Source organism: Bombus huntii, chromosome 16, assembly GCF_024542735.1.
Source record: "Bombus huntii isolate Logan2020A chromosome 16, iyBomHunt1.1, whole genome shotgun sequence".
Lineage (NCBI taxonomy): Eukaryota > Metazoa > Arthropoda > Insecta > Hymenoptera > Apidae > Bombus > Bombus huntii.
This window is the reverse complement of record NC_066253.1, coordinates 4,480,374-4,506,992: the sequence shown is the minus strand read 5'-3', so window position 1 is coordinate 4,506,992 and position 26,619 is coordinate 4,480,374. Positions and strand designations below refer to the sequence as shown.

The window sequence follows — 26,619 nt, the reverse complement described above, 5'->3', positions numbered from 1 at the left end:
GAGATTCTACATATAGAGGTAGAAGCGAGTCGCGAGCCGATTCAGTCTGGTTGAAGCCACGCGACATTACGACGCTGTGCCGAATCGCGCAAGTCCAACCGCCGCTTTTTGTCCAGGTGTCATATTGTCAAGCTTCGGCCGAGTGACCGCGAGAAACACCACGTGCTCCTCTCTTCTCCCTGCTCGCAACGTAACACGAGGTGGAGCACAGCTGATCGATCTTCGTCTCAGCGTGAGTCACTTTATGCAGAACCGGACTGCGAATTTTTATTCCCATACACGCGTTTCTATTAAGCTGATGGAACGAGTGGAATTTCGGTAGAAAATCGATCTCGTCCGGTGAATATTAGAATAATAATCGGTACGCTGTATAAAGGCGAGGGATAGAAATAAGCGGGACAGGTCTAAGCGAGAGCAGCTAGTGGAGGTAGATTTTTCATTTTCGAGCAAGTTGAACATCAAACTGCTACTATTTTTTGCCGTATACTGGTCTTGGTTATCGTGCAGTTTTATAGTCAATGTCGAGGCTATTGTTGAAGAAATTTACACGTAGACAGTTGTTTCAATGGACAGTGATTTGTTATGGAGCAGGTCAGTCGAAGAAGGGGAAGGATTGTCCGTTATTTGGACGAGCTCGAGTGCGTTACTTGAAACAATGAAATTAAGTGTTATTTTGGAATGTCAGTTTACTTTTTATTTATTTTTATTTATTGCTTATCGATGTGTAAGATAATCTATTTTTACACGTAGGTAACAGTTCAATGAGGGAGAGAGAGAGAGAGAGAGAGAGAGAGTATTGTGTATTGGAATTTGGGATTGTCAATAACACGTCTGTTGATTACTATGAATAGGCCAAGATCAAATATACTTGCGAACAATTCGTTCGAAAAGCGAGTAGTTTTATGAGCAAGTGTCAACTGCGGTCTGGTTAATTAACCATCAAATTAATAAACAAATGGAAATAGATAAGACAGGAGGAAAAATTATTCGTTTATAGATTATCATTTGTTCGTCGATTAGATGCAAGTGGGAAATAAAATTTAACTTGCAAATTAGCAATAACAGATAAATTATTTTTATTATTTTTCGTTTTTAAATGATTTTCATTAAAATAAGAAATTTCATAGAATCAAATTTTGCCCAATTTTGTGGCACGTAGATTATTTACTAAATAATTGAAATTAATATTTATATTTTTGCGTAAACATTTCGTACTTGAAGAATTTATTTCCACTACGTTGTCTCTTATTTTTGCTCCCAAACTACGTTTCGTATACTTTGCTTATCTTTGCGTATTATACGATTACCTACGATCACGATCGTTGCACGATGATTTTTTCCAGCCGTGAAACGCGGAAGTTCGAAATTCTCGTTCAGAAATTTCTAACAGTTCGCAGATTTGAATTTGAATTTCGATGGGCACGGAAGATAATGATTTCGTTACGAAGCGTGGATCGTTGACATTGGGCACTTGAGTTTACATCGAAATATGGAGATTTCCCCCTCCCTTTTTTTTTTTTTTTTTTTTTTATTTCGATCGAAACGTAGAAACGTCGATTCGAATCGAGATAAAACGTAGAAGCCCGAGCTTCGACTTGAATACGCAAAAGTTCTCGTAAAAATTTCAATCGAAATTTAAACCAGTCGATAAAACGAATCAAATCTCGCAAATACGAGAATTAAATTGAAACGAGAGGAGAAAGGAAGAATTATTTGTATTTTAATCGGAATTCGAAGCAAGAACACCTGAAATCGCTAAAAGAGGAATATCCAAGACGATTAATCCATAGTTTGGTCACGGTTGTACGTTAAACTTCAGATACGTGTGTACGTATAGGAATTTTCGATTACCAACTACTCCGATGTTTACAACGCGCCACACAAAGATTACATCCTTATCGTGAGATCCTTGGCCGGGGATTAAATCAGGATTATCGATCGCTCCACTTGATTTTGATTGCACGGAGCATGCAATTCTACGATAATGCAGCCAAACAGTTGAACATTTGTGGAAACTTTCCACCTCTTATGAATAAGTTACGTACGTTGTGCAAAATATATTGCAACGTGTAGAAATGTTTGATGAGTAAATTATGGTTGTTCAATGTATTATACACCGTATGATGTTATATGAATGGTATATTATAAATAATAATTTATAATATACCTACACGGATGCATATTGAAATTGCATTAACATTGCAACGAGATACGACTATCGTAATAATATTGGTGAAATTTAATCAGGAAATGTATACAATAGTTGCAGACACAAATTTATTCAAAAATTACTACACACCATGTATAGCCAGCTTATACGTACGACGAGTGTCGAAGATGGGGAAAGTAAAATTTTTGTCGAGGTTTATTAATATGTAGTTGGCAGACGTTCGTGCAAATTCGTATTTTTATGAATGGAAGTGGACTTTACTCTTTAAATGATCTAACCGGTATCCTGATTTGAATAATCATAATAATGATAATAATTTTTATTGATCTCCCTACGCGATTAAGACGTTTCACTATCTTCATCTTCTATACAAAAATATACCACGTATGATGTAATACGACAAACATATAGCAAAATTCGTATACATCAGGCCGTGGCAGAAGTTTCTTTTCTTTTGTATGAAAATAACAGACGCACGACGATTTTTGTTCTACTGGAACAGAATGGATCGTACGTAATCCAACGAAATAATATGAAACTAAAGATACTGCGCATCTATCGTTTACTTATAAAACGAGAGAAACTTTTAGGGCAATCTAATCTATACACATAACTATAACATTTTATAAGAAATTTTAGGAGAAATTAATTTTATAAGAAAATAACAGATGCGCAACGATTTCTGTTCTATTTGAACAGAATGGATCGTACGTAATCCAATAAAACGATATAAAACAAAAGATACTTCATGCATCTATTGTTTCCTCGCAAAACGAAAGAAACTTTCAGGACAACGTTATCGACATTTTATGTTCGGAAAAAGTCGCAACGCAGATTCGGAAAGACTTACGTAGAATCGTAACTTCGCGAGTCTTTCTTCCTTTATTTTCTTTTTTTTTTTTTCTTTTTTCTTTGAAGCTTCGAAGCTTCCTACGTTAATCGTTGAAATACTTTGGCGAGCCACTGTGTGTGAAACGACGAAGCGAAACGATCCGAATTTTCCCGTTTAACACCATGAACGGCAAGTTTCGATCTGTCGATAACGCGTGACCGAGACTCTATCTTTCTGCCGTGGTATAATTAGCCGGTTAATGGAAACGCAACGATAACGTGCCCTTTAACGTCAATTAGCCTTGGCACAATGGTAGAATTCGATATCAATTAGACTACCTGAATTTCGGCCTGTGCAATTTAATTATCCGCGTCGTCAAAGTGTCACTGGTACGGTAGATTGCTAATTAATTGCTTTCTGTTTCGATCATACGACCCGCACTTTCTATCGTTTCGTCAAAGTCATCGTTACAATGCGGCGGTAAACTCGACACGCAGTGGCGGTCTTTTCGTCGAGCTTTTGCCACTTTCTTCGAGTTTCTTTCATCGAAAGAATTCTTCGAGTTTTATCGTTAGAACACGGCAGAACTACGTTTAATTGAACTTGTCGGCGGACAGTTTATATAATCGCGGTTCATAATAATAGGAACTCGTTGACTTTCCTTGCAACCTGTTATTTTTCGTTCGCGTAATTCGAATAAGAAAATACAAACAGTGACGTTCGGGTAAGCAAACTCAGCCAGCCAAAGCGCAACTAATTGATACGCTGAAATTCAAACGATCCAGCACGTTATATCGTTTCAATTTGTTACGCGAATATTTCTGAGTTTTTGAAGAGTTCAACGACACGAATATTCACAAGATGCACATAACGCGCGAGGATATGTCAAATATCCGGGCTACGTACTGCGATATTTGCTAGATGGAGCATTGTAAATTTGTATTTAGCTTCAATTCTTTTGATCGCTGTTCAGACAAACATAAAGATAGGGGTAGAATGGAAATGCAAAAGTGTACAGCTGCGGTCTGTTTCTGACGATAGGAAATAATATTGCGTTGGCAACTAAGTGATTGCGGATTTTGTCATTACCATCTAATTAGGTTTAAATAATTCAAATTTTATTAATTTAATATACCTGTATTTAATTACTAACATTATTTTCTTTCATATAAAAAATTACATTACCTACAATATTTATATAAATATAATATTTATAAATTAAGAAATTATACATACATATATATATATATATTAAATTTTATAAAATATTAAATTCATAATTATTTAATGGTAATTTCTATTTTTTGTTTACTTGCTAAACTTGCATTTTTTTTACTTTACTTTACTTTATTACTTACCTAACTAGGTGATAATGATAAAATCCGCAATCGCTTAATTGCCAATCCAATAAATTAGCTACGAACAGCAATCGCATAATATATCAAACGAAGTGGAAAAAGGTGAAATACAAACACCATAGTACCAGGTTTTCAAAATATTTACTGTCGTTTATCCAATAAAAATTCGAGATACGAGGAAAAAGAGGAGGAAAGAAAATTGGGTGTTCTCTTTCCTTTGAGATTGCTTTCTTCGTCAAATTTCTTTATAAATAGGAAATTTGTGAGTACGAAATCAATGAAAAATAGTAGATGTAATCTTTGAAACGTATAGTAAACTTTCATTTTTTGTAGAGTGAATGGGTTTGCGAAAACAGGAAACGTACAGTACCTGTGTCTCTTTATCAATTCGATGTTACGACGCGAGAAAAGCGCCGCTTCCCAACGATTTACAGCCGTCCGCCTTATTTCTCGCGTTTTTCACAGTTCTGTCAGCCGCGATTTACGATCCCGTCCCACTTATACACGCGTCTCCGAACTCGCTGATAACGAAATCGAAAAACGACGCGTTTACCATTGTGTTTCAGTCGCTACTGACAAATTCCGCATCCAGATATTTCCTATTTATAGAAATAAATAGAATTATTCATGGATGCTTTTTAAAAACAATTTCCATTTCTCTATCCTTCCCCTCCATCCCTTGTTTCTTTAAATTTATTCATCGAGATCGTTATTGACAAATTACGTATCAAAATGCTTCCTCTTTGCAAAAACGAATTAAATTATTCATAGATATTTTTGAAAAAATAATTCCTATTTTTCTCTCACTTTCTCTTGATTGTTTGTTGAAATTCGATGGGACGGCCACTGAGAAATTTCGCGACAAAATATATCTTCCATTTGTAGAAACGAACGAAACTACAAGTGGAAAGAAGAATTTCTATTTTTTCTTTTCTTTTATTTATTCCTTGCAATTCGACGAGACGGTTGCTGACAAATTCCTAGTCAAAATATTTTCCATTTGTAGAAACGAACGATATTGTCGATGAATACTTCTTAAAGAAGAATTCCTATTTCTTCTTTCGTTGCTCTATTTCTAACAATTCGACGAAATGTACACTGACAAATTACGGATTAAAATATCTCCTATTTTGTAGAAATGAACGATATTATGGATGAACACTTCTGAAAAAAGAATTTCTATTTCTTCTTTCGTTGCTCTATTTCTAACAATTCGATGAAATGTACACCGACAAATTACGGATTAAAATGTCTCCTATTTTGTAGAAATGAACGATATTATTCATAGACACTTCTGAAAAAAGAATTTCTATTTCTTCTTTCGTTGCTCTATTTCTAACAATTCGACGAAATGGCTACTGACGAAATTACGGATTAAAATGTCTCCTATTTTGTAGAAACGAACAAAATCATTTATGGATACTGCTGAAAGAAGATCTCCTATTTTGTCCTTCCTTTCTCTTAATTGTTTCTTTGAGTTCGATGGGATGGCTATTGACAAATTCCCGGGACAAATTATTTCCCATTTGTAAAAATAAACAAAATTACTCGTAGATAGCCGCTAAGAAAGAATTCCTATTTTTCTTCCCTTTAAACTCGACCAGTTCTATCGATGAAATGAACGTTGAATTTTTTAACGGGCAGGCAGATTGACGTGGACCAGTTCGTGAGACATGGAGCAAACTGGCATCTCGATAATACAGACTGGTGCGATCACCGCCAGTACAGCGGGAAAATCGAAAAGCGTTGGCATCCCGTTCAATCCGAGCTCCAGCATACAGACTGCCACGAAGAAGTTCAAAATACCATGTGAGTCTGCTCTCTTTTTCATTATTAACGGATTTTCATTGTTAATTTATAAAGAGACGGTGAATTTTTATATACTCGTTGGAAATTTATCTCTGCTATTTTTCTTACCTCTTTGTATCTCTTTAGATATCTTCTTTTTTCGCATAACGCTTTCGCGAAGTTCATCAAAATCGACGAATACCGAAAGATTAGTCAAATTACATTGCATATAAAAAATGTACAAATTTGGACAATACTCGGCGTGTAGATTCCACGTTACAATGGAACACGGCTGAAACGGCGTTAATAATCAAATAAGAACAAGCGAAAGCAATGTGCTATTTTATACGAACAATGCTTGGAATATGTGTTTTGCCTAAATGAATAGGCTTAAGAATAATTAGAATGTAGAATTTATCCGATAGAATAACAATATCAGTCTAGTTATAAATTAACAATTTCGTTTCTCAGCGATACAAAGCATAACGTGCAATGCTAAAATATGCTATATAGAATAATAAATCGTAAAGAATAGAATGATGATATATATATATATATAGTTCTATCGTGAAACTAAACGTTCCTTTTAATGAGAATGTAAGCGAGCGGCGCGACGACGAAAGTTTCGATTCCGCAAAAGTTCGTTCACCTGATGATTAAAACGCGACGCGTGGAAAAAAAGAAAAGAAAAAAAAGAAAAGAAAGAAAAAGAGACGAAAGGACGATTCGACTGGGTCTGGTGGGTTGCCGGTTGCATTGCTTCGCCATGGAATTCCACTAGGCGGCCTGGTGGATAAAAATTCGATCGTACCGCGTAGAAAGGTGCTCGCTGGCACCGGTTCCCCTCGGGTGAAAGAAAAGAAAGTACCGGCGACGCGACGTGCATTTCAGGAAATCGGGTTACCAGAGATCTCGTGATCGACCGGAAACTGCATCACGTGAAACGAAACCCGTGACCACCGAGTGATCGGTAGGCTCTGCTTGTGTTCAGCGCGCAACAGATGTTCTATTCTATGATCGGGAAGAACGATCAAATAATTTGCATAGGTGATCCACGTTGCTGAAAACAGCATCTTATAGACGAGAAAATATCGACATTACGTGGTATTTTTCCAAGTCTAGTTTTTTTTTGCCACGGAACGAATAACTAGATCGACGTAGAGGAATTATCGTTGTTCAAAGAAGGTTCACAACGATTATACTTTGATAGTTTTTCGTCAACTTTTGGTAATTTATTATTTGCTAGAAACACGTTGCTCGAAGCAACGTATTACAGACGATATTTTCACGGTTTTCTGATCCAGTTTCTTTTTCGAATGGGAAAGATAACTAGATTAAATAACTAGGTAAGAGTTATTGATATTGTTTAAGAGAGATTAAGTGCACGTTTCGGTTCTTCGTTTATTTCTTCGTGAAATTGTGATAGCTTACTATTATTTTTCCGCCTTGATCAACACATTATTCGTACTGTTTAACCGGTTTACACCCGCATTATAGACGCTTTATTTGGTAAATTGGCTAGAAATTTGAATGCGTTACATTTCCCTTACGAAACATCGGAAACGATACGTTTTTATTACTAACAATTGGCAAGAATGAATTTTTCCCCGTGTCTAAAGAAACTTCGGTCTTAAAAAGCTTCACGACGATCGTATCTACTCGTATAGTTCTTTACGAAACTTTAGTCACTTATGCTTATTTTGCACATTTAGTTGTTTTTTTCCAATCGAAAAATCAACTACACTCTGCTAAGAAATAATGTTATTCTTATTATCCGAAGGAAATTACCAACAATTTTATTATTCAGTTAGTTCCCATAAAAGTTTCTAGGATTTGCCCCTAAATGTTACTAGATTGCATTGAATATCACCAGGACGAATTCGTTCCTTAATATCTTCATAACCTTTGTATTTGCACGTCGAATTTCCATGCAGCAGCTTAAAGGACAGCAGGTGAATTATATTTACACGTGTTGAAGTTTCAATAAGTCTACGACGAACAATAACCCGGAAGATGGCTCTATTCCTGCTATTGCGTGTCATAGTGACATAGTGTGAGATAATTAGCATCGTGTTATTACCAGTCGCCCGAGACTAATGACGAACACTCGCAAATTGTTTCAGCTATTAAATCGAATAGTTACTTCGTCTCTGTCTCATTATATTTCCACGAAAGTAGATCTGCTGTTCAGGCTTAGACATTTTTAACGTCTAATTAATTAAACAATATCGTCTGTCGCTAGCATCATGGAGGTTAAAAGATTTTATTATTCGAAATTCGAGATTTTATTTTCGAGAAATGGAACGTGAACGCGATTCCATGAAACTGGCTTTCGAGAAAGGTCAAGAATACCTTGTCCTTTCTCACGATGGCAAAAACCACATGGTTTGCACGTCGAGTAAGCAGATTCGAACCTGGTTTCTGCAAGCACCGTTATGGAAGCTGAAGGCTAATCGTGCTAATTTCCCTCTTGCACAATTCAACCACTGTTACTAGGGAAACTATGCAGTCACAAGTTACCAATTAATACGTCGAATTAACACGTGAAAAAAGAGGTTCTACGCGGCAAGAAAAATTCATTGCTCGCTAATTACTTTAACTGACTGAAACGAAAGAATTACACGTTCGTTCACATGTTAATTGATCTTTCCAAGACTGCAAACTATAACACGTTCTAATAGTCAGAAATTGATGGAATTGACGTTACGAAAAATGACGTGGTTTGGCATACTGTCGAATGAGAAATTTTAGTAACCATTTCTATACAAAAACCTTTCTAAAGAGGGTCATCCCGCGTCTCACGAAGCCCACGGCGTTGTAATTTCATTAGACTTGTACAGCTGTGGTCGAAAGAAAGTTTATAACTGGAACGTGGGTTTTTAGTAACAGTATACTAGATACCTTTTATCATGTTGATAACAACAATTTGTGTTTGCAGTGTGTCCTGAAACCGCTCAAATATCTCGAAAAATACGAACGGTAGAAAAAAATGTGTCGAACGAAATTCCCACGATATCGAGGTAGATGTACTCTTGTGTATTTCACCTTGAGACGATCTTGAAACCTCTGGTGAAGAACGGTGCGGAAGGCACGTGTTTATTTTGAAAAGTTCTGGATGTCAGCTACAAAAACATGTGATAAAAGACGAAGGTCTCCTTTTAAAAATTGTAACGTTGACTTCACGGAAGATTTCAAGGTCACCGAAAAGTCAAATACACAAGAGTATAATATGTTTCTCTGCGTGTCGTGTAATTTTCTCTTTGAAACCCTCCTTTTTTTCTATCGTCCGTAACTTTTTCGACTACACGTCAACTTTAAAACTACAATTATGATACAATATAAACTACAAATTTTCTAATCCGAATCTTCGTTGCAGTTACATCGCAGTGATCAAGAACGAATATTCTTCTTTTCATATTACGCGAATTCGTTGGTTTTGCAAAGTAATCTTTTAGAAAATGTAATAAAATTCCAAGGAACTTCCACCGCCATCCAATTATACGATGAATATTTTGTTAAGAAAGATCGAAAGGTATGAAACAACGATTGACCACATTGCAACATCGTTCTGTTCCCCTTGAAGAAGACAAACGCGAAGAAATTGGACTCGCCGGTGAAAACGAGAAATCTAAAGACACTAGCACAGAAACGAAAGGTTCCCACCCTGAAGATACACCTTCGCCAGTTTGATTGCCTGGCCTGATTTAGCCAAGCATTTACGAATCGTGTTCTCACGACTGTCCCACTTGCGAAACGCAAATCACACGAAACAACGTGGCCATAGGGGCGCCACGATATCGAGCCGATATAATCGCCGTGATTTCCCTCGTTTTCCACGTTCCAGATACTTTCGCGCGCAACTTTCTTTCCGGCCCGTAAGAGTCCTCGATAAGCGAAATCCCATGAGATCTCTACCTGCAATACATCCGAGTGCCCTGTTCCTTCGTCATCTGCGCTTGCAAACTCGGCTAATAAACACGCAGGGATCCTGAAACGTATTTTTCCGGTGAAAACTGGTCTTTACGAGGCGTTCAGCGTCGTTGAAAATGGCCCGTGTAGAAAGTTAGACGCGATGCGTGTAAGCGTGACTGGCAGAGCGGCGAATCCTAATCTCGTTAGTACTGTCTTTGAGCAAGAAATCGCGATAACCAGCGTAACGAGTGTTTGTCGTGTGCAGGAACGTGTGTTTTGCGAACAGTTTATGCAGCCTAAAGCATATCGTAATGTAGTAAATTGGCAGAAGATCAAAGCCAACTTAACTAATTCCAACTTTGAGCATTAGGTTGTACGAGTAACTGCAACGAGCCTTTCATGCGCAGCCAGATATGCGTCATGTGGATATTTATAGGGCTAGAGACTTCAACTAAGCATTTGAGGAACCCAGGTACCCGCGAGACAGTCAGGTTTACAAAAATTGGCGCGCGTAACATGAGGCACCCATTTCAGGAGACACAAGAACGACGAAAGAGGTCCGTATGAACATGTGTGCTGTCTGTTCTAGTTTCCAAGTTAGAGCCATTTTTGTGTTTCCATAATTCGCAGCTACTTATCTTCGTAGGAGTTGGATAAGTACTATACACCTGGAATTTTTGGAACGTTGCGAAATTCTTTGATACGACGGTCGCGAGCTTGCGGACAGACCGAGCGGTAAGTAAGTCAGTCGCGAATTAATGAAACGCGAAAATGGCTACATGACTTTGAAACGAGGACAGGTAGCACACACGTTCTTGTGCCTCCTGTGAAATGGGTCCCATGAGTTATGGTACACCCTTATCATTAGCAAGGCAGTGAAGTAACCTGATTGATGCTGTGGATATTTACATATCTCAACACTTTACTGACCCCTAGCGGTACAACAGCATACGCACGTCCAACCGGCAGCTCAGGCGCGGATTCTCCCTGGCGCCGGCTCTGTTTCGGTTTAGACTCTCCAATACCATTGTTTTCGTTCATCGCGAACGGCAAGTTTTTCGAATTGGTATAAAACCGCTTGGCAGCTTACAAAGCAACGCAACTGACGCGACTGAGCAAGACACCTTAGTACCAAATAACAAATTACTGTTCGAATAGTGAAAAAGATTGTCGGCGATAAAGAGCTGATTAATAGGCTATCGGTCGATAAGCGTTGGCGACAAAAATCCGATTAGTCGGCTATCGGTCGGTAAAGTGTTAAATTGCATTACAATATAGTAAATTGGGGAAGAAACGAACTCTTTGAGCACGAGACTTCAGTAAAGAAGGACTTAAGGTGAAAAGCAATTTTTCTGTTATTATGGTGGGTACGTGATACGGTTCTATTAGACACCAGTTAATGAAGCGTGTGAAAGAGAGAAAGAGTGGGAATTGTGTCGTTTTGGAGAGCGGTCAGTGGACGTTCACTGCCAACTTGGCTCAATGTCGCACGTGTAACTGTTGTAGCTGTGTAGTAGAATTCGTGAGATTAATTGGCGATGGCACGACGATCGAAGCGACGAAGAGACAAAACTTATCGGCTAGCCCAATCGCGTAATTTTCAGAAAAGGTGACCGGTAGAGTTAATTAATATATTCGTGACTCGCGAGATATGGTAATCGATAAGAAGTATTTTTCAAATTATGTACAACATGATAGTTCCTTGTGAACGCAAACATAAGCACTCGTATCAGGCACTTTTATATAAATGTACGAGGATTTTGATGATTTCGAGATTTCAATGGTTTGAATGTTTTTTTTTTAATTAAATAGAACTTGACTCGTTTTCATTGCAAGTTAATTCAAAACTGATCTTGTATTGTACTCGAACAAAGATTAAACGGAATTTTTAAATCTTATCCCAAACATAATCAAACTGATTCCAACTTAATTCGAATCTAAGTGAAACTTAATCAAATCGCTTCAATTATTTTCAAACAAACGTAGCAATTGACTAATCTACACTAAACTTTTAAGTCTATTAACACTCGAGCTTAATTAAATCAAATTTATCTCAAACTCAATCGCTAAAACTAATTCAAACCTGACTCAACCCCATCAAACGAACTCAAACTTAGTTCAAACCTAATCCAATTGCTTCAAATGCTTTTTACAATAAAATTTCGTCTCCCAATCGTTTTCTGTTTACACACATTTGTCAAGTTTTTTTTTTTTTTATTAAAGATCTAAACTTAATCATCCGTTATCATTTAAAGGGAAACCAAATGAAATATCAGATAAAGCGAATCAGAATCGGCTAATCGATGAAATTTGACGACAGCAAGTTTTTTTCTTATCTAGATATTTGGAGAATTTGTCGAGTGAAGAGATGGTCGGGGTGAACGTGTTGCGGAAAGCGCGGAGGCGACGTTAATTGGAGCGTGGAACGCTCGAGCAAGAAGTAGTCCTCGATCTTGGGAGCTTTCGCGCGTGCTCTCGTCGAATCGCGAGCTATATGGGCCGAGGAACGACTAAACTGCGGCGAGACAGAAATTAATTCCGCGCGCGCTTTCTACTCCAGTCTCTCGGCACGCTATTAATTCGAGAGGAACTCTATTGTTTCAGTTTCGAGCGTATCGAGATATTTAACACCGGCCAGCTCGTAAATCACGCGATACAACGCTACATTTTCTTAATCTATGCAAAACATTCGGAGATAGGTTAGCTTTTCAATAAATTCTCCTAGACGTGGAATCTAGTTTACAGGACGATGCAAATGTAATGTAAATCGATATTTAAACAGATTTGATTAAAAGTTGTTCTTATTAGAAATCCAAAAGTACGTTAAGTTGTCAATAAGTTCTTATAAACACGGAGCTTTATATACAGAGTGATGCAAAAGTGAGCCCTAAGAAGTAGCGGTCAGAACCATGTTGGAATCTTGGACATGACCTAACCTAAAATTCAATTAATGAAGTATTTAATTTTATTATGGAATATCTTCATTAGAGATAACGATACATCTTCTAATCTACGTAAAACATTGGCAAAAAGATAAGATAATCAGGTTCTTTAAAAAATATGTCAAATAAATATAGAAAATTAGTAGGTTTGAAAATCATCATGGTGTAAATCAAGATTTTGTGAACTTGAATTTAATTATATACTTCAAGTTGAAGAAATATAATGAATTTTTTATTACAATAAACACAGAACATTAATTAGAAATATGGATGTAGAAAAAGTCGGCAACAACTATTCCTGAATGTACTTGACGATCGTGTGAATGTTAAATTAAGGTGGTTTCATCCCATTTCACGCGAATTAACCGTTTATACGTTACGTAGTGAAAAATCGATCGCTATCGAACTTTCTATCGTGACGTTTTTTTATCGACGCAACCATTTCCTTCTTTATCGAGCCACACTATCGAGTGATTAATGATTCTTCTCACTAAGAGCAGATGGCGTGCTGATTACCACCATAAAATATTAATTGATGCAAGCTATGGGGAAACTGGCCATTTCTTATCGTGTTTCATGCTCGAAACGTAGACGATCAACCTTTCACTCTTTTCTAAATCACGAACTATTACTTTCTCGAATCCTAATTACGAGCAGGTAACTTTCATCGTAATTACCGGCAACACCTATATCCCTCGCAATTCTGCTATTATGGACACCAGATATCATCGCAAACTTGTATACACAATCCTCTGAAAAGGGGAACTTTGGTTCTAACACTAAGTGAGAGAGGCACTTCCTCATTCTTAACTCAAATTTGCAACAACGGTTAGAGCGTGTTGCCACCATTATCCGACGACTCATTCTATAAGACATGACTTACATCGCGCTTTTATGTAACAAACATTTTTTCGAAAGTATTCAATTATAATATCAGCAACATCTTAGAACAGTGTTCTAAAATGAATTCACTTTCAAGCACTGAACCAAAATATTTACTTCGTTAACTTTATTCAATGTATATTTTGATTTCCACGTGATTAAATGTTTCTCCTTCCTGTGTTATTTTATCAACGTATTCATTAGGCATATTGAATCTAAGAACCGGTTTCTCTAAATTTGTTTATCGATACTCTAGTTTCTTTTTCCTTAATAGGTTACCTTACCTGGTTTCCATAAATCAGCTGAAGGAAGGTGAAATATAACCACGACTTTTGTATAATAATTTACCAATCAGTACCGATATCAATGATAGCGATGCCAATGAATTGACAAGTGATAAGTTTAAAGACTAAAGTAAAATTTCATTCATGATAGTAGTGCAATTATTTAGAACGGTCCCCTGTGAATGTGCAGATTGACGCACCTCACTCTACAGAGATGAATAACACCAGAGTCGATCCTTTCCCAATAATTAGGCTATCATCAACATGGAATCGTACTTGAAAGCCGTGGCAAACGTCAATGACTGATCACTGTCACTCTCGATGGGACGCTAATGGAAATTGTGCGTGACACGTGTTGCCTTCTAATTATATCCGGCCGGCACACGGTTAATCACGAGAACTCTGCCGTAATTCTGGGGCAGACGTGCCTCCGCATATTCTCCGTCTAACCCTATACACACCGATACGCGGTAATTTTGCGAAGAATTTGACATATCACGATCCGTCGAAAAATTGAGGAGCGCGTAACGAACACGAGGCCTGTTAGATTTTTTCAGAAATATGTTTTACGCGACAATACGTTCCGATGGTCAGGACCTAGACTCATATTTGAACTCAACTGGAAACCAGTTAAAAGTCAAATCAAACCGAACCAAACTAATTCGAGTTTAGCCCAAACCTAACCTCAAAGGTATCTTTCTTTCAGTTTTGAAACTTTCATCGAAACTGTGACTTTGTATCGCAACGTTATAAAACATGTATCGCGAGATACTTGAAACTGCACTTTGCCAAGTTTGACGCCATTAAGGCTACTTAGGCGATTTTTGATGGTTCACCGTAACGGTTATGGCGGCCATTTTCTCCGCGCGAAAGTATCACGATAGTAAACCTAATGAAACATTAATGTCAATATGATATTTTCCTTTTATTTTTTTCCTCTTATATACCTCGAGAGTGGAAAGTTGAAGCTGAGCGTTAGCTTATTAAAGCGTATCGGGTGATTCATGAAATACTAAATTCTAGGGAATTATGGGGATAATTGGTAAGAGTGACACGAACAGATGTATAGAGTGATTCACTCAGTGCGTCATCTCTGAGCTACCTGAGTTTGATGGCGATGATTCGTTTTTTTTTCTCAGAAGCTACAAAACCTCGCTAATTTACAAATAAACAAGTGCATTTCGTATATTCTTTGGACTATGTAAAACGAGAAGAAACGTTAGAAAGATATAGCAAAATTTTGTTCTGTCATTAGCAATTAGGAAATACCAGAAACGAGGATGTTTGATAAACACGAATCTAATAAAAAATTATTCGATGCTGCTGGGTTTCGTAAGAAGACAAATTACGCAATATATATGTATCGCTGCATCGCGAGCGAAACTTTTCGCCTGTATCTTTTAAGATTATTCAGAAACTGCTCGTTTGACCTATGCTATTGATTTCTTCATCGCTGATACCGGCTTTATCAATCCTGGCACACGTATACGTAACAGTGACCCGAGATTACTGCTCGCATCCACGATAAGTAGAACAGAAGCACTTGTAATCAAGCCTACAAATCGTTCAACACAAGCGTACAAGCCTCGTTGCAGTTTCCTATTAAAAATAACATATTTCTGTTTGAAGATCACAGGGGACGAATTTGATAAACGATTTTTAAATTCATTAGTCGATCGTATACGTATTGAGTTACATAATTCAATATTTAATGACGCATTCTGTCAAGACGTAAATTCTTTGGTAATATTTATCGATGGGTGAGTTTTTAGTATATTTTCATAGGCGTAGAATAGACGCTTTTTTCGTACAGGGCTATACAAAAGTGAAATGGGAATAGCTTCGGTGGTAGGACATCTCCTGTTTGGATATCGAAAGTAAGTTGCTTTTCTTACGGTATAGGGATTGCTTAAGGTTTGCAAGCTCATAGGTAAGTTAAGTTCTGGGAATATTTTCGTGATTTTGCTATGTATCTAGGCTTAGTCTATAGGATGATACAAAATTTGCATGTTCAGTTTAAGATCTAAATAAACTTATCGACAGTAAGTTGGATTCTCAATATGTGCATAATTTCATCTATTAGCTGGTACAAAAGTGAGGTTTGTCAAAATTTAGGATTTGATCACAGACTAGTTCTTACTGGGAATCCAAACATACAGATTAAGTTTCCAATAAATTCCTGTAATCATTGCACGCGGTTTCATCCATAGGATGATACAAAAGTAATGTAATTATTAAAGTAACCAAGTTTGATTTACAATACCTCTTATTAGGAAGCCAAATGGAAATCAGGTTTTCAATATATTCTCGTGTTCGTGCAGCTTCATCTACAGGACGCTACAAAAATGACGTAACCCTCGAATTAAACAAGTTTCATCGAGACTTTCGCTTCATCGATAACCCAAATGCGAATTTGATTGCCGATAAATTCTCATATTCGCACAGTTGCATCTACAGGACGTTGCAAAAGTAACATAACCTAGAATTTAACCAAGTGCAGGAACGAAATGGCTGTTATTGAGAGCCGGAGGGCGACTAGGTTTCTTCCAGGAATTCTAATCTCGTTTCCGCGTCTGTCTAACGTTCTATTCAGAAATAGAGAGACTCGGCAGCCAGGAAGGATGAAATTTCGCGCGATTCAGGGGCAATTTCATCTGGAAGCGGCATCGATCGAGCGTGCACGTTCGCGGTTACCCTAATGAGTCGCAGCCAGGGGAAGGCCCCCGACGTAATTAAGAAAATTGCAGGCGATCGAGCGTGGATCTTCGTTGCGCCAAGAAAATCTCGCACGTGCTCGCCAGCGTTATTCCGGCTTCCGGTTCGGCTCGAATATCAGCTCGTGCCGCCTCTAATGTTCACCTTTGCCTGCCCGCTTGCCCTCTTCATTATGCATTCACCGCGAGTCCCTTCGTTAAACCTCTTTCTTCGCCCGATAGCCATCTCCTTGACATCTGTATTCCAACCGAGGCTCTGTTTACTTTGGCGCCAGCGATATCGGTCAGCATTGCCATTACCATATTCCTAGATCCATTAGACAGACCTTGTTATGAGGAATTTTAAATTTACGACGGCTAAAAGCGTTCCAACTCTTAGCACGGAAGTTGCCCGCGTTATATTAAATATTTTGAAATTTCATTTACGCTGCAATGAGTCACGACGTAGTCGTGATTACGTTGGCAAGGATTGAAACAGAGCTGAACACGTCTATACAGTGGCTACGGAACGCACTCGGACACCACTGCGTTCATTATTGTAATTGATGTATTCATTGATTGGATCTGATCGTTTTATTCGTTTTATCAAAGAATGCTATCCGTTGTATGTTTCCAATTATCTACAAATACCTACAAATTTCTATGCAGTCCTATGGACATAACGTCATTCCTAGAATACAATGCTGACACGTTAACAATTCTCTGCTTCTTCTTAACAACTAAACAAAGTGACCTACAGTTTTGTCAAAGATCCAACTAAGAGAAATTACCTATTTCAATAAATTTCATTTACTACAAGTACCTAAAAATTTCTATGGAGTCCTATGGACGTAACGTCATTCCTAGAATCCAATGCTGACGCGTGAACAATTTTCTGCTTCGTACTAACATCTAAACAAAGTGACCTACAGCCGTGTCAAAGACTCAATTAAGGAAAATTTCCTATTTCAATAAATTCCATTTATTACAAATACCTAAAAATATCCACGTAGTCTATGGCCAAACCGAGAAGCTGCCATGATCGTAAAATGACCGTGTTATCGAGCATTGAGCAATTCGGCTGCACTGACAGAATCAAAAATGAAATAGCAGCGAAAGGGTTGACAGAATCGCAGCAATTCCGATATCGATGTATCGTCATTCTCCTTCCAATTGGCGGCCACCTTCGGGCCTGTGATCGGCTGTTTTTCCATCGACAGAACATGGCCTGGAGTTCCGCCGCGTCATCCGACGACCGCGTCTCTGGCAATGACTGTGCGTCCACTTTCCTTACAAAAATTGCCTCGCAGGTTCAGCTAGCGTAAGACCGTATGACAAAAGACACACCGATCGATCGTGAATCACGTCTCCGTCGCGTCGATCCGGTCCCTCGATCTCTCACAGGCAATCATAGTTCTCTCCCTCTTGTCTCGTTACAGGGCTGAGCAATTTGATGAGAGAGGATGCATCCGGCTGGAAGACGCTGTGCATTGCCGTTAGCGAGGCGATCGGCACCGCCATTCTGGTCTTCGTTGGATGTACAGGGTGTATCGGAAGCTTGGGTGTTCATCCGAACGTGATGCAGATCTCTCTGGCCTTTGGACTAGGTGCCATGATAGCTATACAGGTGAGCATCTGGAAAGTGGCTGTGAGTCGGAGTTTTCGTGCCACATCTTGGCTTGTCGTTAGGTCAAATGCAAAACCAGGGCTTCTTTCGTCACAGACGACAAAAGTTAACGCGTGTAACGTCGTAACGATCGCTGGAAAATTACTGTGCATTTCTTATCTGCTCGGATACATTTGCTGGGAATGAAAAATATCATCGACAGATAACAGCCCGTGCGTGAACGTGCAGTATGTTTTAACGTCGAATGGCTGAAAAGAAGAGTCTAGGAGAGTGAAACTTGGCTCGGTGATAACTCCACGCTATGAGGCTGTTTCTCGCGTAACGGTGTTGGCCCGCTCGTACGAATAAAAGCAACTACGGACAGATTCCTGACTATTTTACGAACTCGTATGCTGTCTGCGTGCAAACGAGATAACGCGAGCAGAGCGGTCATTTCGACGCGATGATAACGCGCGAGCTTCTAAATTAATCGACACGTTTCTTCGTTGGGACAGAACGTGGTATAGTTAAGTGGTGAAGTCGTGCTGCTCGCTTGAACGCGACGCAACATTCGCGGGATTACGTTCGACGTGAATTGGCCAGCCAATGTTTTAGAGAAACAAAAGGCAGTTCATGCACGTTGCGTACGATCAATCGAATCGACGCCACGCAGTAAACAAATCCAAGGTTTAACCAACGTCTTACTACGTTATTTCTTATGTAACTTTTGTCGAATTTGTAATTATACGATTGAAACAGGTTTCTTAACACTGTCAGGAAGTTTGATTTTCTTCACCTGATTCAATATTTAACCGAGGAGACCGTACACGAGTATAATCGAGGAAAAAATATATTGTCATTTCACGTATACACTGTTACCTCTGTAAACTATTTTCAATTTCAATTCGAATGTATCTTGGACGATAAAAAATACACAGTAATTTCCTTAACGTCTCTATCAGTACGTGTATATAAGTCGATTCACAGGTAGAAACGGTTAATTCCACATTCTGACATTTGGAAAATTTGATTGCCAACGTACTGATTAATTCATTGATCAATGCTCGTATAATATCATCAATCTTCTCTACTCTTTGTTTCGTGTAGCTGACAAATTATATGTATGTCATCGCTCAAAAGTAGCCGAACATTTCTTTATTCGTTACAAGATATGACGATCAATAATATTGCAGCGATTTTTATAATCGCCACAGATGTTTCCTAGTTCATCGTCAACCAGTTAACTGGGGAATTTAGTTTTAGAAATCTCTCGTGTACACGTCGAACGCAGTTAACGCTTTGACTGCCACGTGGGTCATATATTACCCGCCACGGTTTCTGCTGTGACGCCACGTGGGTCATCGGTGACCAGCGCGCTTCAACTTCTTACGATTGTAAAAATTGAATGAAAATTCACAGTTAGGGCATTTTCGATATAACCGATAAATAGAAGATACTTTGAAACAAAAAGTGCCCCATTGAACGATTAAACATTTTTATTAGAACGTCGATAAAAAGAAATGAGAAGAAACGTTGCATCTAACGGTGCACCGTGTTAAAACACTTTGAACATAAATGTGGCTCATCGATACAATCCGGACGATAGGTGGTCGCCTTTTTGGTCTGATTCTTACCAATTTTTGATCCTAACTGTTTAACATTATTTTATAGCACTCTCTGCAAAATTTTCGCGCCAGGTACGCTTGCCCCTCTTTCCTCTGCATTTCGCGTCGCGATCTTTGTCGAATAAGGATATTTCACGGCTCTGGTGAATGGCACCGTGTAAGGTGCATTGCGAGTGCCATTCTAAAATCTGATACCTTGATTTTTGTTGTTGTCGCTTGTTTATGGAGTATCATCGCGTTTGAAATTGATGTATTTAACAGTAACTCTAAAGCTAATTTCGTACACCACTCGAGGGTTCTTCTATGTGTCGTAGAATATGCTATCGTTCGATCCGATAAATCCACAGCACGTTTTCCTCTCTTGTATTCTACCACTACCATTGGTTTATCAGAAACATAATTTCTTTTACCTCCACCATTTCAGTCGAACGTTTCGTCGAAATCATAAAGATAATCGTAATACTGTTTACTAATATCTTCTACACGTTTCAACGATATATTCTGCACGTTTTGCCTACGACGAAGTAACGAATGCGAATGGTTTGTTGAAGTAAACGAAGCCTTGTTATAATATGTCGCTATCAACCGTTAACAAGGCGCCACGGTAATCCCCGTGACCAGCAATAAGATAAACGGTACATCGGGGAGGAACGTTGCCTTACATCGTCAACTTATTGTTATTTTACCATTATATGCTTTGAATAATGAAAATACTCCCGTGGTGTCCTGAGCGAAACGTGTGATTTCCGCGTGCCAATCAAAGTGTTACCTAATTAATATATATACATTTCATTGATATACTGCTACTAGAAATCGACCAGTTACTTGTCCGGATACTAGTTAAACATATTATATATAGTGGGAAAGCTATTTTCACATTTTTAGAGTTATCTTGCCACGTGAAAGCTAAGGTAGCCGAAGAAAAATTTGCACTCGTCGATCGATCGAAAGAATATCGATTGTGCTACGTTATTTGTATCTTTGGTACTAACGCTGTCAGTTGCTCTAGCTAATAAATTATTCCGTAATTTAACAACTCGCCAATGCGTCAGATATACACGCGCTGGCTTATAATTAATTCGGGGTTAGTCTAATTAATTCTAGTTCCGTTGCTCGAGAAACCAGATGCTAATGAAGTTCAGATAGGTTGATTTGATCGAACCTCTTGCTTTTGGCACTTCTAAAACTCATCCACTGCTTACAATTGCTAATCAAGCCAATCCAAACAGGGAATCAGAGGGTCAACGACTAGATTGAAACTCTATCTTTAGACTTCCGGGAACTCGCAATAGCTTCGATTTCAATCACGCTGACGCTTGTAAATTCTTGAATCTCTATCCGACTTGTCACTTTTCTATTCCAACTTTTCCTTTTACGCCTCTGCCATCTCTCTGTTCCATTTCATACATTTTCTATCGGTGTTCGACTCCGCTCGTGGCTTCCACCAACCCACGGAACGAGCGAACGATGATAAAAATTTACCGAGAGTGGTTCACTGATTTATCGTAACGTCTAGTTCGCCAATTTCTTCGAAATTTACAATTTCGGTTGTTTTACTTGCCGCGGCAATTCAAATTGCAAGCGAGAAAGTCGATACGTGAATTTATTACTTTCTGTCGTGCAGCAACGAAAATTCCTTTGTCCTCGCATCGTTGGTTTCTTGCTCGGTCGTCGTCATAATCACGAGGCTGACATGCGGAAATTTCGCTTTTCTAATTATACTCGCGATATATCGTTTATACTATGTCAGAGAAATAGCAAACTCCCTTTGATTATCCAAATTATTACTAATTGGGTTGGCAACTAAGTGACTGCGGATTTTGCCATTACCATTTAATGGCAAAATCCGCAGTCACTTAGTTGCCACCCAATAGATACCAGGATGTTCGCTTACAGCGGAGGACGATAGAAAGTGGAAAGAAAAAAGTAGCACAAGAACGCGCGATAATTGCAGAGGAAAGTGTTACAATTGCCAAGAACAATTAAATTACCGATTAGACGTAACGCAGATGACTGTTATCAGCGTGATAGAAATCTAGCAAAGAGTGTTATCGGTACAGCAAAGTTATGATGCAACGTAATTATTATACACGAGTATAAATTTGAAACTTTCTTCTGTTCACTGCCGTGCATTTAGCAATTACTTCATTATTGAATATTTAACTGCAGGAATATTTATATTCCCTGATGTTTCTTGTCTCACTGTGTTATTTTACTTTCCAGTGTATTGGACACATCAGTGGAGCGCACATAAATCCCTCCATAACAGTGGCAGCTCTGATCCTAGGGAAAGTCTCTCTGCCCATGACCTTCCTCTACATTTGTTCCCAGTGTATCGGTGGACTGATAGGCTTCGGTCTGATTAGGGTAAATCATCGCTCGATACTAGCGCTACAACTACCGTACTAAGTGATTGCGGCATTTATTATTGCCATTAAATGACAAAATCCGCAATCACTTAGTTGCCAAGCCGATAGTTCAAGGTGTTCGCTACGATGAAAAATTGTGCGGGATGCAATTTGCGTTAACTAACAGGACACGAGATACAAAGGACAAAAATATGTTTGCGTAGCAACCGTTGGTGTCGTTGCTGTTTTGTAAAATTCGTAGAAACCAAGGTTCAAAGTACGTGCGCGTCTTGTCGGCAATTTTTCAGTGCGTAGAACTCGAAATGTTCACCATTTGCTGATCTTTTTCCGTCGATTGGCTCTTGACTAGTCCGCGTGATTGTACGCGCGATCGATAATATTATTTACAATACAAATAAATGTATATATAGTATACATACAGGGTGGTTGGTAACTGGTGGTACAAGCGAAAAGGGGGTGATTCTAGGCGAAAAAAGAAGTCGAAAATATAGAATAACAATTTTTCGTTCGAGGCTTTGTTTTCGAGAAAATCGACTTTGAATTTTGGCTCGGTACGCGTGCACTTTATCGCGTCTCGTTATAACGGATCTCACTGTAGATCGTTGTCTCGATTGACGTTATTTTTTTAAATTTTTAAATTTTTAAATTTTTAAATTTTTAAATTTTTAAATTTTTGAATTTTTGAATTTTTAAATTTTTAAATTTTTAAATTTTTGAATTTTTAAATTTTTAAATTTTTAAATTTTTGAATTTTTGAATTTTTAAATTTTTAAATTTTTAAATATTTATTGTATATTTTCGACTTCTTTTTTCGCGTAGAATCACCCCCTTTCCGCTTGTACCACCAGTTACCAACCACCCTGTATAATGCGGTAAATAAATAAATTGTAATGAGGATTATATAGGGTGAAACAGATAGAAGAGAAATGTGCGAACCAGATCTGCGTGGTATTGCCATGTGATTTCGTGTAAATGGTTGTTTGATAGTTGGAGGTCGTACGAAGGTCAAGTTCGATTTTTCAGACGGGATGACACGTTTCTTTACGTAGCATCAGTGGTGCACTGGTACGTTAATAAATCGCCATTACATAAAACAATGTGTTGGATCGCTCACACGAAGTATATCATTTTCTCTTGCAATTGACTTTCATTGACCTTGAATGTTCTTCAACGTGCAGATCATTGTACGCGTGTTAAAACGCCACGCTAGATGGTACGTAAAGAAGCACATCGTTCCATTTGAAAAAACGAAAGTGATCTTCGTATGACCTCTACGCGTCCATTTATCAAAGAACTATTTACATCAAATTATATGCTCCACGACATCGTGCAATCTTTGCTTTCACACATCTGTTCTGTCACCAATAACAGCAGAGATATTTAGGTGGCCTATTTTAGCATCACCCTGTATATGTAATAAATAAGATCGTACGATAATTATAACAATGCACGATAATACGATGGTACGACACGGATCTAGTCAGGAGCGGATTTACCTTGACGCTAGTGACGCTATGGCGGCCCCAAAAGTGTTTGTGAAAAAGATCAACGAACGATTGTCAATGAACGATTGTCGCAATCGGATAAAATACGATATAAAAATGTAAATCTGTCAGTTTACAAAGACTGAGATAAGAATTTTGGCTCGGCTGAAACAACGTTCGTCGAATCAACGCGTATAGCTGTTGGAATATTCGAGACGCCCATCGACGACTCGATGGGTCCATTCGAAAGTGACCAGCAGGATTGTTGCGTTTCCTAAGCTGCGCGAGAATCCACCGAATCCTCCACTTGAATTTCTGCCAGCAGTTCTGCATAGTTAATATTCACCTAGCCTGAGCGAATATCGTGTCCTCACCAATTTCCATATTGGTTTAACAAAAATCATTTGTGGCATCTTATAAATTTGCTTTAGAAAGGTGAAAGACTGGGCCGAAGGTGACCCAAAGTGATCATTAGCTTCGGGCCCGCAAAGGATTAAATCCGCCATTGAATGTGACAACAATTTTATGCGACATTTCGATCAACACGTCGGTAGTTTTAGCGTTAAATCGAACCCCAATCGAAACTCGTCCAGCTTCTTCGATACAGAATTCTTCGATCTCTGCAGGTGATAACACCGGTGCAGCTAATGTACACCGCGCAGGGGGCAGGAGACACCTTCTGCATGACGGACATTCACGCAGATCTGACCACTCTTCAGGGTGCCATGGCGGAGGTCTTGGCCACTGGGCTTCTCGTCTTCTTCGCTTGCGGTCTATGGGACTGTCGAAACGCCGCCAACACAGACTCGGCACCAATGAGAGTTGGCTTCTGCATCACCGTCCTGTGTCTCATTTTCATCCCATACACTGGCTGCAGTTTGAATCCGGCGAGGACACTAGGTCCAGCCATCTGGAATGGCTACTGGACTAATCATTGGGTCTTCTGGATTGGTCCAATCGGTGGCGCTATCGTGTCGTCGTTGCTGTATCGATGTCTGTTTCTTTGCAAGACTACCGAGTCTGAATAGCGGACAACGTCGGAACAGTGCTGCAGGATGATGAATGGCGATGGTAGGTTTTGCAGTTGCAGGATCGGGATTATTAGGAATAGCGAATAGCGATAGTAGAGCGTCCATTTGTTCCAACTTGTCGCTGATTAGCCTCCTGCTACGTTTTGTTTCCCGCAGGACAAACGCGGGATGATAACAGGGCGACTCGTAACTTGTGCGATTTCTTCGTTCCAAGACTCGATATCGTCACGCGGAAGAATCTATTCACGCGTTAACCGAAGCGACTCTTTGGCGATAATTTCTTAATCGTCTGAATTAATTATAGAGGCAATTTCATAATTTCTTTATTTGAGAACGTAGTTGTATGGGAACATATATATGGCGTATTAACCGTCGCGCTGATTTTATACACAATGTATATCGATGCTACAACCGTGGAGAGGGTGATTGTACATGAAAAAATAAGTCGAAAACGTGGAATACATTTTTTTCATTCGAGGCTTCGTTTTCGAGAGAATTCACTTTGAATTTCTTCCGGCTACGCCTGCGCTTGACCATCTCGTGGTTAAAAGCAAACATATGCCGCACTTTTATGAGTAACAATAAAGCGTGTAATACTTAAGAGTTACTTTATTAATGCAATATTTATTGAAAATGCCGGCCATCGTACTGCATACACGAATGTGGTCTCCGAATTCAATTTTTAACGCATCTTCCGTTTTCAGTTCTTCGAACGAGAAAATGATCCTCGCTTTTCATTCTGCGAGATTTCTGCCGTTTTCGGAATAAACTTGTCGTTTATCATGTACGTTTCTACATAAAAGGACAAAGTAAACAACGGTTTGTATCGAGATCCGTTTGAGCACGACATATTCAAGCGCACGCGCTCCAGCATCTCAAGCATCGAACGCGCACACAGCATTCGACGATTCACAGTTCTCGTCGTCCTCTTTCGTACAGATAGAATCGAGAATTGCTGGAAAATTTCTTTCGTCTTGGTCGGTTTCCGCTCTGTTCGCTCGATCTCACTTTCCGCGACTGATCGATACGACCGAGGGGAAGAGGCGGCGAGAAAATAGTTGGAGCCACGTTAATCCACTGTCTTATTGGTTTCAGCGAGCAGAATCGTATTCAGATGGTCCGTAGTTCACAATTCGAGCGAGAAATCCTAATCGTGTCGCGGAAGCCGAAAGTGGGGGACGATCGCAGGGCCGAGTAAAGGATCGAGGATCGAGAAGAGGCGGAAACTTGGCGGAACGTGAGGCGAGAAGGACTTCTCGGTTGCGCAGACCGATTTTCCCAAACGATTCGTTCTCTTCTTAGATCGATATCATCTCCTCTTACGTATATTTTTCTACGAAGTACGTAATTTCCGAACCGCGGCGCAAAGTTTCGCGTAATTTCGATGGAAAGTTTCCGAGAGGGAGACAAGAGAGGGAAGCGTCGTAGAATGAAAATTGTTCGTAGAATTCTTTGTCTGTGAATAAAACGCGGGAAAGGATTGCCGATTGTTTTCAATGCCTCGTTTATCGAATGGATAGGTCACGGAAGAATCGAATTCTTCGATCTATTGCGTTTTTAAAATTACGAAATTCAGAATTTGCCAAAAGCGATCGAGATGTGTGCACGCAGAGGCAGAAATAAATTTGATACGTTTTAAGAAA

The 26,619-nt window shown here is 38.9% G+C and overlaps 1 protein-coding gene across 3 annotated transcripts; it reads left to right on the top strand.

Annotated features, from left to right (window-relative positions):
• Positions 1 to 26,619, top strand: LOC126874715 (aquaporin AQPcic-like). 3 transcript variants are annotated; one of them, XM_050637068.1, is made up of 6 exons: positions 1 to 232; positions 6,009 to 6,169; positions 18,301 to 18,488; positions 22,316 to 22,459; positions 24,572 to 25,016; positions 26,072 to 26,619. In XM_050637068.1, the coding sequence occupies exons 2-5, from the start codon at positions 6,034 to 6,036 to the stop codon at positions 24,971 to 24,973; spliced, it is 870 nt and encodes a 289-aa protein (XP_050493025.1). In that variant the 5' UTR covers positions 1 to 232; positions 6,009 to 6,033; the 3' UTR covers positions 24,974 to 25,016; positions 26,072 to 26,619. The 3 variants fall into 3 exon arrangements, with proteins under 3 accessions (XP_050493025.1, XP_050493024.1, XP_050493026.1); XM_050637067.1 differs by having other exon boundaries at positions 12 to 232; positions 6,005 to 6,169; XM_050637069.1 differs by lacking the exons at positions 1 to 232; positions 6,009 to 6,169 and adding an exon at positions 18,088 to 18,182.